The sequence below is a fragment of the Puma concolor genome, chromosome C1, assembly GCF_028749965.1.
Source record: "Puma concolor isolate L17-30 chromosome C1, mPumCon1.1.hap2, whole genome shotgun sequence".
NCBI lineage: Eukaryota > Metazoa > Chordata > Mammalia > Carnivora > Felidae > Puma > Puma concolor.
In genome coordinates this window covers 48,744,431-48,759,277 of record NC_141674.1, presented here as the reverse complement: position 1 = coordinate 48,759,277, position 14,847 = coordinate 48,744,431, and the positions used below count along the sequence as shown (strand labels likewise).

At 41.5% G+C, this 14,847-nt stretch overlaps 1 protein-coding gene across 12 annotated transcripts in view; it reads right to left on the bottom strand.

Annotated features, from left to right (window-relative positions):
* The window catches only part of FGGY (FGGY carbohydrate kinase domain containing), a 420,763-nt gene that overhangs the window by 109,641 nt on the left and 296,275 nt on the right, over positions 1–14,847 (bottom strand). For all 12 annotated transcript variants that reach the window (XM_025912763.2, XM_086717131.1, XM_086717132.1 and 9 more), the window contains one exon: positions 9,273–9,334. In XM_025912763.2, the coding sequence (XP_025768548.1) occupies positions 9,273–9,334 (62 nt within the window). The remainder of the gene's footprint in view (positions 1–9,272; positions 9,335–14,847) is intronic.

Sequence of the window (14,847 nt, the reverse complement as noted above, 5' to 3'; positions counted from 1 at the left end):
ATTCCTGCTGCCCCGGTCCCACTGCATATGTTGAAGAAAACACAGTTGCAACCTTCACACAGTATATTCACTGTGTAGCAGCTGGGTGGTCAGGTACACAAATTCCCTAAGCTTCATTAACTTTTCTATATTCAGGACTAATTCTTTTCCCTTACAGGCTGCTGTGAAGATTCAAAATAGAGCCTCAGCACTGTACAATGAGAGGTAATGAATAAATAGTTCCCCCTCCCTTCCCCTCGTAGGAAATTCATTTCTAGCTTTGAAACATCCAAGAGTCAGGGAAGACTGTTCACAGACTTTATTATTTATAATCTTAGATGAGGATAGCACCCCTGGAATCTCTACTCTCTCCTCCCTCTCTATAAATCAGTTAATTCTTTGGATTCTTGGGCTGCCCAGAAGTGTAGTGACCATAATTTCAAAGCAAAAATAATAATACATGGTCTAGAAGAAGACATGTATGTCCTTTCTAGGAGTTGAGGAAGTCTGTCTGTCTTCAGTTCCTCACCTCTTGACCCGCTGCAATACGTAGTCTACTGAAACTGGTCCCACAGTGAGAACGATAGCCTTTGCTTCCAACTCCAATGGACCATCTCCTGCCTTTATCTTACTTGAATTGTCTTTCATTCTGTACCATTTGACCACTTCTTACTCATTGGTTCTCTTTCTCTTGATTCCAGATACTATACTCCTTTGGTTTTCGTACCTCCTCTCCAGCTGGTTCTCTTTTGTTACTTGTCCCTTAAATATCTTAAGTCTCCCAGAGACTTGTCCCTCTTTCCATACCCTTGGATGATCCCATCTTCCTCTCATGGCTCCAGGTACCATCTAGGGCTGAGGACTTTCAAATATATGCTCGTGTCTCCTGCTCATTTCTTTCCTGAGTTCCAGGTCAGATAGCCAACAACCCAACCAATGGTTCCTCTTGGAAGTCCATTCTTGAAATCTTGCCCAGTCCCAACTAGGGTTCCTACACTCCTTCCTTGGTGATTCTTCTAAAATGCAACTTGGGGTGTTGGGTGTTGGGGAGGGGGGTGTCTGGGTGAAATCAAGTCCCACTCTTGATTTCAGCTCAGGTCATGATCTCGTAGTTGGGGGATTGAGCCTCCAGGTCAGGCTCTGTGCTAACAGGCCTGTGCCTGCCTGGGATTCTCTCTCTCCCTCTCTCTTTCTCTCTGCCCCTTGTCTGCTTGCGCACACTCTCTCACTCTCTCATTTTCTCAAAATGAATAAGTAAACTTTAAAATTCAACTGTGATCATGACTCACACCCCTACCTAGAATCCTTCAGGGGCTGCTCTCCATTATCCTCAAGATAAAGCACAAACTTTCTTGTCTGGCATAAGATGTTATTCATTGTCTAGCTCTCCCTACATGGCACTGTGTTACATACATGTCTTCCAACGCAGAATACCAGAACTGGAATTTCTGGGTTGTTTACAACTCTATGTTTCACTGTACCACTGGTTTGCCAAGGGCGGATCTCTGGAGTCATATGGACACGATGTTCCAGGCACTCTGGTCTACACCTCAGAATGGAGTGGGGAAGAGGAAAAATATCTTGGGACACCACCCCCCTTCCATGTGCCAGGCACTGTGCTGAGCAACAGTAACCACCGAGAGGGAGAAAATGGAGAATTTATTTCCTAAGTCAGCACAGTCCTCAGTCTTTCTGAGGGGACCCCAATGCCCCGAGTGCTTTCTAATCCTTGCATGCAAAACAGAAGCCCAAGAAAGGCATTATGATATGTAGCTAATTTCTGTTTAAGAAACATTTCTCATTCAAGAGCCATCAAGAATTTAGTGATTATCCTGGCACATCCTAGGGGATGAAAGGTGGTAATATCATCACCCTCGTTCCATGACTGTCCTAGCTCAGGGGAGCCCAAGTAAATACTTGCTGACAGACTGATGGCCCCAGTTGTCAGAATTAGGGGCCGAGACTCAAGGAGCCATAAAGGCCAAGGAAGCAATCTGAGAACACCAGAGGAGAATGGAAAGTGAGAATAATCTTTAGAAGTGGAGTCGAAGAGGTCCCTTTAATCCTCATTTCCTCATCAGAAATCATATGACTTCACCCATATGAGGACTTTAAGACACAAAACAGTTGAACATAAGGGAAGGGAAACAAAAGTAATATAAAAACAGGGAAGGGGACAAAGCATAAGAGACTCATAAATATGGAGAACAAACACAGGGTTACTGGAGAGAGGGTGGGAGGGGGGATGGGCTAAATGGGTAAGGGGCACTAAGGAATCTACTCCTGAAATCACTGTTGCACTATATGCTAACTAATTTGGATCAAAGTAAAAAAAAAAAGAAAAAGAAAAAAAAGAAATAAAGTTTATTGATTAAAAAAAGAATTCAATGAAATTATACATATATATGTATATATATATATATATATAGCTATCAGAAAGAGCAGTGTCAGGAACACTGCAAGTTCTCAATAAATGTTCTTGTCTTTTCTTTTTCCTTTCCCTGCTCCAGTGGAACATACACAGCCTTTAATGAGGAGCTTTAAATGCACCTGAGATTTGGCCCATGGGGTTAGAAAGTGATCCTCAGTGGGATGACGGGAATCACAGCGGCAAAAAGAAAAAAAAAAAAGGTCTGAGAAATAAATCAGATTGAGAAACACTGACTGTCCCTACAGAAATGGCAGAAAAATCCAAGAGAGTGGGAGAAAAGAAAGGTTGGGAGAGAAAACGTGGCTTGGGAAAACTTCATTCTGGTAATCTCAAGGGGCCTGAAACCAGGAGAGCACAAGAAATGATCACTGCTTGCAGTGACCTCTGTAAAAGTAACTCAAAACAGGCTGGGCGTCTGATTACAGTCGTCCCCTTTTGGTAGACTGAGAGCTTGCTGACATTAGGGGCCCTCTGTTCTACTCTGTTCCTCTCTCCCCACCAAAAGGGTCTTGTGTCCTCTCCACAGAGCAGCCAAAGCAATCCTTCTAAGGGAAATCTGATGGTGGCTTTCTCCTCTGGCTCAGAAATGAAAACCTTGAATAAAAGCCAGGGTCTTCATGGTTACCTTCAATGACTTCCATGGTTTGGCCTTGGCTAACTTTCAAGCCCTTACCTGTTCCCAACTCCCTCCCCGTCTGGTCCAGCCACAAGGGCCTTTATAGTCTCCTGGAGCCCCCCAAGCAGGCTGCTGCCTCAAGGCCTGGGGCCTTGCTGTTCCTCAGGTATTTTGGTATGGCTTGGGGAGCTCCAAAAACAGAAGACCCCTGTCTCAGAGCTAAGCCATCGGCAAATCTTACTTGAAACTGCAGAAACAAGTACTGATAAACAGACTTTGTTATTTTATATACTCTTGGGTTGCCACGTAACCCACTGAGTCATGGTTTGTTTCCACTTTTTATTCAGAGTCCCGCACAAGTGTCACCCCATCAAAGATGGCTTCCTCACCTGAAAGAGTTCCCATCCATCACCTCAACACCCCTCGTTCTGTCTCTTTACTCATCTCTGTTTTTGTTTAAGTTTATTTTTGAGAGAGAGAGAGAGAGCACAAGCAGGGGACAGACAGAGAGAGGGGGAGACACAGAATCCGAAGCAGGCTCCAGGCTCTGAGCCGTCAGCACAGAGCCTGACACGGGGCTTGAACTCACAAACCGTGAGATCATGAGCTGAGATGAAATCTGACGCTTAACGGAATGAGCCCCCCCACGTGCCCCTCATCTGTTTTTCTTTAGAAAGTTCATCAACTCCTGGTGTGCAAATGTGTGCCCTTTACCTACACACACACAATTTGTATGTATCTACTGTGTATATATAATTTCCATGAAAATAGGGACTTTTTTTTAACTTTGTTCACTATTATAAATGCTCATAAGACACTCATTACTCATCACCTTTGTTCTGCTGCCAACCTTGAATCTAGCGCTTGTGGTTTGTGCCAACACCTCCCCACCAAATTCTGCTATCACCAGAACCTCCTTCTGAGACAGTGGGAGTTAAGGTTCTATAAGAGAATTAAGACAATAAAGGACAGTTTAGGGGAAAAGAGCCAAAGTTATGATCAGTGTAAGGCAGTCTCTGTCTAAGGAGTGAAAGTTTGGCCTCACAGAGAGAGAGAGAGACTCTGGTTGCCAATTACACGCACGAGCACATCTAGTTATTGTTTACTTAATTTATAAGCTCACAAGACATCACTCTTCAGGGATGGGTCTGAGAAGATTATGGCAAATCAAGAGTATGAAATACTAAATCTGTTTATCAGCACTTGTTCTTGCAGTTTCAAATAGGATTTGCTGATGCTAAGCTCTAAGGCAGGAGTAACCTGCACTCTGCTTTCAGAGAGCCTCAAGCTGCACCAAAAGAGACCTACAGTCTCTGATTCCCAGGGATTTGCTGTCCTTTCCAAACAGCCAAATTCACTTCAGTAAAGTCATGCCTATTTCGTCCTAAGACCTCTGTAGTCTTGGGATATTCTATTCATAGATCTGTAAGACAGAGATGCACTTTCTTTTACAAAACAATAGAAGCAACGTGAGAGGAAAGAGAACCAACATTTATTGAATACCTGCTAAATATACGAGCTGGATGTAAAATTTAAGAAAGAAATGAAGCCAAGAGTATATATAGATGGGAGCATCATGGAAGAATGACAAAGAGAGAAGGAAAAGGGTCCAGAACCCTAGCTGTAAAGAACTTTGATGTGATAGTCTTGAACTTGAAAAGGATACTAAAAGGACAAGCCAGAGACATAGGAAGAAAACTGGGAGAAGTTGACATTCCAGAAAGAAAGCCAAGGAAAGAGAGTGTTATAAAGCAGAGGAAGGTGTGATCATTGATGCCACATCCTGCTGAGAGCCCCAGGATGGGGACTGGAATGCACCCTATAGACTCAGCAACAGAGGTCACTAGGGACCTTAACCTTAACAGTTTCAGGGGTCAATGGGTACAGAATTCAAATTGAAGTGGGCAAGGGATGAGTATACAAAGTGAGGAAATAGTGACCAAGGATGGAGGCAATGCTTTGGAGAAGCTTAGCTCTAAAAGGGGAGAAATAGGGGCGCCTGGGTGGCTTGGTCGGTTAAGCTTCCGACTTCAGCTCAGGTCATGACCTCTCGCTGTTCCAGAGTTTAAAACCAGCATAGGGCCCTGTGCTGACAGCTCAGAGCCTGGAGCCTGTTTCAGATTCTGTGTCTCCCTCTCTCTCTTGCCCCTCCCCTGTTCATGCTCTGTCTCTCTCTGTCTCAAAAATAAATAAACGTTAAAAAAAAATTTAAAAGGGGAGAAATACAGGGAGGTAGTAGGAAGACGGGGTAAAGTCGACTAGTATGTGGAAAGAGTTGGGATTTAAATCCAGTTGACTCCAGTTCTGAATTCTATGAGTTGCTGCTTCTGCACCACCCTGTGCTGTTGTTTCTCTGAGTCTGCACACTAATCCATAAATCTCTCTCTCTTCTTCTCTATAAAAACTATTCACATGAGGCTCATCCACAGAGTAGAGCTGTGGAAATTTTGAATATTGCATTCCAAAATCTACCTATCCCTTAGGTTTGTATTGGGCTTTAAGATCTTCAGAGACTGGCATTTCCACAATCTATTTTCATCCACATAACATCTGTAAAATGAGGTAAGCAAGGAAGTATTATTGTGGTTTTATGGGTGAGGAAACTGAGTCACTGAGACAATTATGGCAGAAATGGCACAAGAATCCAGACCTCCAATTCTCAGCCCAGCATTCTGGCTACTTTACCACACTTTCCGCAAGAAGGTCAGCAGGTTATGGATGACTGCTCTGCTGCTTAACCCTAGAACCACCACCACCAAAACATCCTCCACTTTTATAACCATTAGTAATAGTGGCAGAAAGAGCTGTTGTCATAATTGTCACAGTAGAGTTTACAAAGCCTTGCCAAATACATTACCTCATTAAAATCAAAACAAATTCTCAGAGGTACCCAGGGCTGCTTCTTGCAGAGTGACTACCCCATGTTCTGACGGGGAAACAAATTCATATGATGATGCATGTTGGGAGCTGGGGTTTGAATCCAAATCTCTGAACTCCAAATCCAGTGTTCTTGTCTTTGGGTTTGTGGTTTATGAATGCTGGATTCCTTCAAGAATCTGATGAAAGTGATGGCCTCTCTTCAGAGAATTATACCCATAAGAATACAATCAACAAAACTCTGCACACAAATTAAGGGGTTCGCTCATGATCTGAAGGTAGGAACCCTTGCTCTAGGTTACATGGTCTCTAAGCCAAATAAAGTGTGAGTTGATGAAGTTACATGGTGTGATCCCTCTCAGTGGTAAGAGGGTCATAACCAGGGATTGCTAGAAGGGAAAGCTTCCGAAGCTTTCCTCAAACTCCCTTGCAGGACCATTCCTTATCTACACCCTGACAACAGACTGCTTTTTTTTTTAAGTTTATTTATTATTTGAGAGAGAAATAAAGAGTGCGCAAGCAGGAGAAAGATAGAGAGAGAGGGAGAGCAAGGATCCAAAGTGGGCTCTGTGTTGACAGCAGAGAGCCTGACGTGGGGCTCAAACTCACGAACCACAAGATTATAACCTGAGCGGAAGTTGGGTGCTCAACCGACTGAGCCACGCAGATGGCCCCAGACAGCTTACGTTCTAGTAAAGTATGCATCTCATTCTGCTCTGTGTAGGTGCCTCCCCTATTAGAATGTAAGCCCCTTGGTGGGGTGGAAATGTCTAATATAAGTAATGACACCCATAACGACAACTTCTATCACTACTACTTTAATTCCCTGAAAACTTAGAACAGCTTGACCCTTGTCACCATATGCTACCCACTATTCAAACAGGCTCCGGAGTCTATGGTATTAACCTCTACCTTAGACTGTCTCTCATTTTCCATGTACTTGCTACATGGGGTTTTTCTGTTAATATTATAGCATACCTTACTTTTCTAAAAAGGCCCAACAGCACTCCTGTCTTAAGCAGTTAAAAAAAATAATAAATGGATTTCATTTTGAAGTAACTTTAGACTTACAGAAAAGTTACAAAAATAGTACACAGATTTTCCTATACTCATCACCTAAGAAATTAACATAAGTACATTATTATTATTTTTTTTGAGTTTATTTATTTATTTTGAGAGGGTGGGGAGGGACAGAGAGAACGGGAGAGAGAGAGAATCCCAAGCAGGCTCCACACTGGCAGCACAGAGCTTGATGTGGGGCTCGAACTCATGAACCATGAGAGAGGTGTTGTCTGCCAGATCTCTCCACTGTGAAGTTACCCTTTTTCCTTTGCTATTAATGAGCGAGATACTTTGTGACTATGCATGTATCCTGCTTTGCATCATACTTTCACTCACTAATTTCAGCATCCATTGGTGATTCTTGCTTGCAACAAGTGCTGTTTGCCTAACGATGATCTTTTAGTTCCATGATTCCCTCCACATTTATTTTTTAAAGTCTATTTATTTTGGGAGAAAGAGAGAATGAGGAGGGGAGGGGCAGAGAGAGAGGAAGAGAGGAAGAGACAGAATCCCAAGCCGACTCCACACTATCAGCACGGAGCCTGATGCGGCGCTTGAACGCACAATCCATGAGATCATGACCTGTGCCAAAACTAAGGGTCGGATGCTTAACTGACTGAGCCACACAGGCACCTCTCCTCCACATTTATTAATTTCAAGTACATGGTCCTTGCAGTGCAAAGGGAAATCTGCCTTTTCTTCCCCACTTATTTCTTCAATAAGTATGGCCTCAAGGAGACACTTTATACTATCATTACTAATTCAGTTGATCAAATTGTCCCCAAAGACCACTGAGAGATTCTTAGTGCTGGCTCCTGTGCCCTTCGACAATTCTTCTTTGAGTAGTTCCTTACTTTCTGGCATCACAAAACGTTCATGTGTATATGTCCCCCGCCCTCTCTTTGGAATCGGCCATGTTCCTAAAACCTACTTTTCGGTAGAGAACACTATTTAAAAACCAGCATCTGGTGCTAGCCATGCAAACTGCTCCTAGGGGTCATTGTTTCTAGGCCATCTCAGCAGAGAACACAGGGAATATATGTATGTGTACTCACACATGAACATACATCCTGGATTTATTTCTCTCTATAGCTATAGCTCTATCTGTACATAGCTACACCTACACACATACATACAAAATCACAATTTGATCCTAATATCTCCAATTTCCACCCACTACCATAGGGTTCATTGTAACCTTCCCTTTCCCTATTTAAGAGAGGCCTGGCTCCCATTATCCATAATATATTTATTTATTTGCTCAGTTGTGGTATACACATGACAGATTTTCAGAAGAGCTCATCCAGACATTTATGAAAAACAAATTTAGGAATTAGACTATAATACTCAAGTACAGTTATTTTATCTTTAACCATACATTATACTATCAAAACATTTTTTCCCAATTACTTAAGTTAGTTCTTTTCTTTCCCAAACCCTTCTTAGTGCGGTTATGTTATTCATTATTAATACAATACGTTTCGTTTTTGCTAACTGTATTTTATTTTGCCTATTCTCACCACATACGTATATCCTCATAACTATCTATCTACCTACCTTACCTAACCTACCTACCTAACCAACCTTGCTCCCTCCCTCCCTCCCTTCTATTTTCAGGGATACAAGAAGCATCACCATGGTTCTAAGAATTAGGGTATATCGAAAAACATACTCAAAGAAGTACCATTTCCACCTATGACCCTGTTCACACTCCCCCATATTTCTACTGCACGCCTACCCACCACCTCTAGGTAACCAGTCTCGCCACTTTCTGATTTAACTTCCCTGCATTTCTCTTGCACAAGTAAGTACACATACAGTTTCTTATAGTCATCTTCCTTCTACATAAAAAGAAGGGAACTGTAAACACTTCTTTGCTTTCTTCACTTAACAACATTTCCTGAAAATCATTTTGTAGCAGTTAATATCCTCAGTTTTACAGATGAAGAGAAAGGCTTAAAGAGATTGGATAACTTGCCCAAGGTCACACACCAAGTAAGGAGTAAAGCTGGATTTGAACTTGAACCCAAGAAGTTCTGATCCCCAAATCCATGTTCCTTCTACTACATTAGAGTCTCTCAGCCAGGGTTCCTGGCATATTCTTTGGGGATCTCTAGTTTCTTTGAATTCTCTTAGATCATTTTGAAAATTAATGCATGTACGTCCTGGATCATCTTATAACCAAACACTGCCAGGCATCTTCACTGCCCATAGGAACTGAAAATCACACATCTGCCTAAAGGGACTGAATGCCTTCAGTGCAGGAATGCACAGGAGCTTACAAAAGGGAACAGGGACAGCAGTTACCTGGCTGTGGCCTTGGCTTGTAGTTCAGGGAAGGCAGCATGGCCCCGCACCACGTGGTCTATCTGAAAAACAAGAGATATGGGTCAGTTTTAGAGTTTCTCGGATTTATGTTTAAGCCAGAAAGGGATATATTAAAATGTCTGTTTCTTTCCATTCTTTGTCCATAGAGGATCTATGCTAAAATGCTAACTCAACTTCAGTGTCATAGCTATTTCAGAAATTTAGCTTGGCTTAACCTACTATCAGCCTTTTGATCCACAAAACAAAGCAGTCTAAAGAAAAAAGTAGCAGGAAATAAAACTCTCAGGCTAAAGTGGCAGCAACAGATAGTATCGGGTCCCAAAAGGAGGGGTGATGACAGGAATGAGAAGGCAGTAACTCCAGGTATGGGGCAAAGGGCCTGGGTGTTGAAGCACCAATCTTCGGATCACACCATTTCCACCTCCCCATCCAAGCTGTTAGGCCAGGCAAGGTCAGGCCTTGAATTACTCACTGTGTCTTACCAAACGTGGGGGGGAGTGAAAGAGACAGAGGAGGAAGGAATACTAACTAGTTCAAACAACAGCAACCACAAAGGGTTGCCTTAGAGCTGTCAAGAGGACCCCTCCTGGGGAAGCGCCCTGCAGTGTGGAGCCGCCGCAGGCACTACCCAAAATGACGAAACGGAAGAATTCTCCTCAAAAGAAACTCCAGGAAGTAGTGACAGCTAACGAATTGATCAAAAACGATTTAAGCAATACAAAGGAACAAGAATTTAGAATAACAGTCATAAAATTAATCGCTGGGCTTGAAAAAAGCATAGAGGACATTAGAGAATCTATTGCTACAGAGATCAAGGGACTAAGAAATAGTCAAGAAGAGCTAAAAATGCTATAAATGAGGTGCAAACTAAAATGGAGGTGGCCATAGCATGGACTGAAGAGGCAGAGGAGAGAATAGGTGAATTAGAAGATAAAATTATGGAAAAAGAGGAAGCTGAGAAAAAGGGAGATAAAAAAATCCAGGAGTATGAGGGAAGAATTAGAAAACTAAGTGATGCAATCAAATGGAACAATATCTGAATCATAGGAATTCCAGAAGGAGAAGAAGAGAGAAAGGGGCTGAAGGTGTACTTGAACAAATCATAGCTGAGAACTTCCCTGATCTGGGGAAGGAAAAAGGCATTGAAATCCAAGAGGCACAGAGAACTCCCTTCAGACGTAACTTGAATCGATCTTCCACATGACCTATCATAGTGAAACTGGCAAAATAAAGGGATAAAGAGAAAATTCTGAAAGCAGCTAAGGATAAACAGGCTCTAACTTATAAAGGGAGACCCACAAGAGTAGTGGGAGACCTACCTACTGAAACTTGGCAGGCCAGAAAGGAATGGCAAGAAATCTTCAAGGTGATGAACAAAAAAAATATGCAGCCAAAAATCCTTTATCCAGCAAGTCTGTCATTCAGAATAGAAGGAGAGATAAAGGTCTTCCCAAACAAAAACTGAAGGAATTCATCACCACTAAACCAGCCCTACAAGAGATCCTAAGAGGGATTCTGTGAGTGAAACGTTTCAAGGATCACAAAGGACCAGAGACATCACTACAAGCATGAAACCTACAGACAACACTGAATGTAAATGGACTAAATGCTCCAACCAAAAGACACAGGGTATCAGAATGGATAAAAAACCAAGACCCATCTATTTGGTGTATACAAGAGATACATTTTACATCTAAGGACACCTTCAGATTGAAAGTGAGGGTTAGGAGAACTATCTATCATGCTACTGGAAGTCAAAAGAAAGCTGGAGTAGACATGCTTATATCAGACAAACTAGACTTTAAATTAAAGGCTGTAACAAGAGATGAAGAAGGGCATTATATAATAATTACAGGGTCTATCCATCAGGAAGAGCTAACAATTATAAATGTCTATGTGCCAAATATGGGAGCCCCCAAATATATAAACCAATTAATTCCAAACATAAGCAACCTTATTGATAAGAATGTGGTAATTGCAGGGGACTTTAACACCCCACTTACAACAATGGATAGACCATCTAGACACATGGTCAATAAAGAAACAAGGGCCCTGAATGATACGTTGGATCAGATGGACTTGACAGATATATTTAGAACTCCGCATCCCAAAGCAACAGAATATACTTTCTTCTCGAGTGCACATGGAACATTTTCCAAGATAGATCACATACTGGGTCACAAAACAGCCCTTCATAAGTATACAAGAATTGAGATCATACCATGCACACTTTCAGACCACAATGCTATGAAGCTTGAAATCAACCACAGGAAAACGTCTGGAAAACCGCCAAAAGCATGGAGGTTAAAGAACACCCTACTAAAGAATGAGTGGGTCAACCAGGCAATTAGAGAAGAAATTATAAAGTATATGGAAACAAATGAAAATGAAAATACAACAATCCAAACGCTTTGGGATGCAGCAAAGGCAGTCCTGAGACAAAAATACACTGCAATCCAGGCCTATCTCAAGAAACAAGAAAAATCCCAAATACAAAATCTAACAGCACACCTAAAGAAAATAAAAGCAGAATGGCAAAGACACCCCAAACCCAGCAGAAGAAGAGAAATAATAAAGATCAGAGCAGAAATAAACAACATAGAATCTAAAAAATCTGTAGAGCAGATCAATGAAACCAAGAGTTGGTTTTTTGAAAAAATAAACAAAATTGATAAACCACTAGCCAGGCTTCTCAAAAAGAAAGGGACATGACCCAAATAGATAAAATCATGAGTGAAAATGGAATTATTACAACCAAATCCCTCAGAAATACAAACAATTATCAGGAAATACTATGAAAAATTATGTGCCAACAAACTGGACAACCTGGAAGAAATGGAAAAATTCCTAAACACCCACACACTTTCAAAACTCAAACAGGAAGAAATAGAAAACTTTAACAGACCCATAACCAGCGAAGAAATTTAATCAGTTATCAAAAATCTCCCAACAAATAAGAGCCCAGGACCAGATGGCTTCCCAGGGGAATTCTACCAGACATTTAAAGCAGAGATAATACCTATCCTTCTCAAGCTGTTCCAAAAAATAGAAAGGGACGGAAAACTTCCAGACTCGTCCTATGAAGCCAGCATTACTTTGATTCCTAAACCAGACAGAGACCCAGCAAAAAAGGAGAACTACAGGCCAATATCCCTGATGAATATGGATGAAAAATTCTCAATAAGATACTAGCAAATCAAATTCAACAGCATATAAAAAGAATTATTCACCATGATCAAGTGGGATTCATTCCTGGGCTGCAGGGCTGGTTCGGCATTCGCAAATCAATCAATGTGAAACATCACATTAATAAAAGAAAAGATAAGAACCATATGATCCTGTCAATAGATGCAGAAAAAGCATCTGACAAAATTCAGCATCCTTTCTTAATAAAAACCCTTGAGAAAGTCAGGATAGAAGGAAAATACTTAAACATCATAAAAGCCATTTATGAAAATCCCACAGCTAATATCCTCAATGGGGAAAAACTGAGAGCTTTCCCCCTGAGATCAGGAACATGACAGGGATGTCTACTCTCACCGCTGTTGTTTAACATAGTGTTGGAAGTTCTAGCGTCAGCAATGAGACAAAAAGAGAAATCAAAGGCATCAAAACTGGCAAAGATGAAGTCAAGCTTTCACTTTTTGCAGATGACATGATATTATACATGGAAAACCCGACAGACTCCACCAAAAGTCTGCTAGAACTGATACATGAATTCAGCAAAGTCGCAGGATACAAAATCAGCATACAGAAATCAGTTGCATTCTTATACACTAATAATGAAGCAACAGAAAGACAAATAAAGAAACTGATCCCATTCACAATTGCACCAAGAATCATAAAATACCTAGGGATAAATCTAACCAAAGATGTAAAAGATCTGTATGCTGAAAACTATAGAAAGCTTATGAAGGAAATTGAAGAAGATACAAAGAAATGGAAACACATTCCGTGCTCATGGATTGGAAGAATAAATATTGTCAAAATGTCAATACTACCCAAAGCTATTTACACATTCAATGCAATCCCAATCAAAATTGCACCAGCATTCTTCTCGCAGCTAGAACAAGTAATCCTAAAATTCGTATGGAACCACAAAAGGCCCCGAATAGCCAAAGTAATTTTAAAGAAGACCAAAGTGGGAGACATCACAATCCCAGACTTTAGCCTCTACTACAAAGCTGTAATCATCAAGACAGCATGGTGGTGGCACAAAAACAGACACATAGACCAATGGAATAGAATAGAGACTCCAGAATTGGACACAAAAGTATGGCCAACTCATCTTTGATAAAGCAAGAAAGAATATCCAATGGAAAAAAGACAGTCTCTTTAACAAATGGTGTTGGGAGAACTGGGCAGCAATATGCAGAAGGATGAAACTAGACCACTTTCTTACACCATTCACAAAAATAAACTCAAAATGGATAAAGGACCTGAATGTGAGACAGGAAACCATCAAAACCCTAGAGGAGAAAGCAGGAAAAAAACCTCTCTGACCTCAGCCGCAGCAACTTCTTACTTGACACATCTCCAAAGACAAGGGAATTAAAAGCAAAAATGAACTACTGGGACCTCAGGAAGATAAAAACCTTCTGCACTACAAAGGAAACAATCAACAAAACTAAAAGGCAACCAACGGAATGGGAAAAGATATTTGCAAATGACATATCAGACAAAGGGTAGTACCCAATATCTATAAAGAACTCACCAAACTCCACACCTGAAAAACAAATAATCCAGTGAAGAAATGGGCAGAAAACATGAATAGACACTTCTCTAAAGAAGACATCCAGATGGCCAACAGGCACATGAAAAGATGCTCAATGTCACTCCTCATCAGGGAAATACAAATCAAAACCACACTGAGATACCACCTCACACCAGTCACAGTGGCTAAAATGAACAAATCAGGAGACTATGGATGCTGGCGAGGATGTGGAGAAATGGGAACACTTTTGCACTGTTGGTGGGAATGCAAACTGGTGCAGCCGCTCTGGAAAACAATGTGGAGGTTCCTCAAAAAATTAAAAATAGATCTACCCTATGACCCAGCAATAGCACTGCTTGGAATTTACCCAAGGGATACAGGAGCACTGATGTATAGGGGCACTTGTACCCCAATGTGTATAGCAGCACTTTCAACAATAGCCAAATTATGGAAAGAGCCTAAATGTCCATCAACTGATGAATGGATAAAGAAATTGTGGTTTATATACACAATGGAATACTGCTTGGCAATGAGAAAGAATGAAATCTGGCCTTTTGTAGCAACGTGGATAGAACTGGAGAGTGTTATGCTAAGTGAAGTAAGTCATACAGAGAAAGACAGATACCATATGTTTTCACTCTTATGTGGACCCTGAGGACTTCCGAAGACCATGGGGAGGGGAAGGGGGAAAAAAAGTTAGAGAGGAAGACAGCCAAACCATAAGAGACCCTGAAAAACTGAGAATAAACTGAGGGTTGATGGGGGGTGGGAGGGAGGGGAGGGTGGGCGATGGGCATTGAGGAGGGCACCTGTTGGGATGAGCACTGGGTATTGTATGGA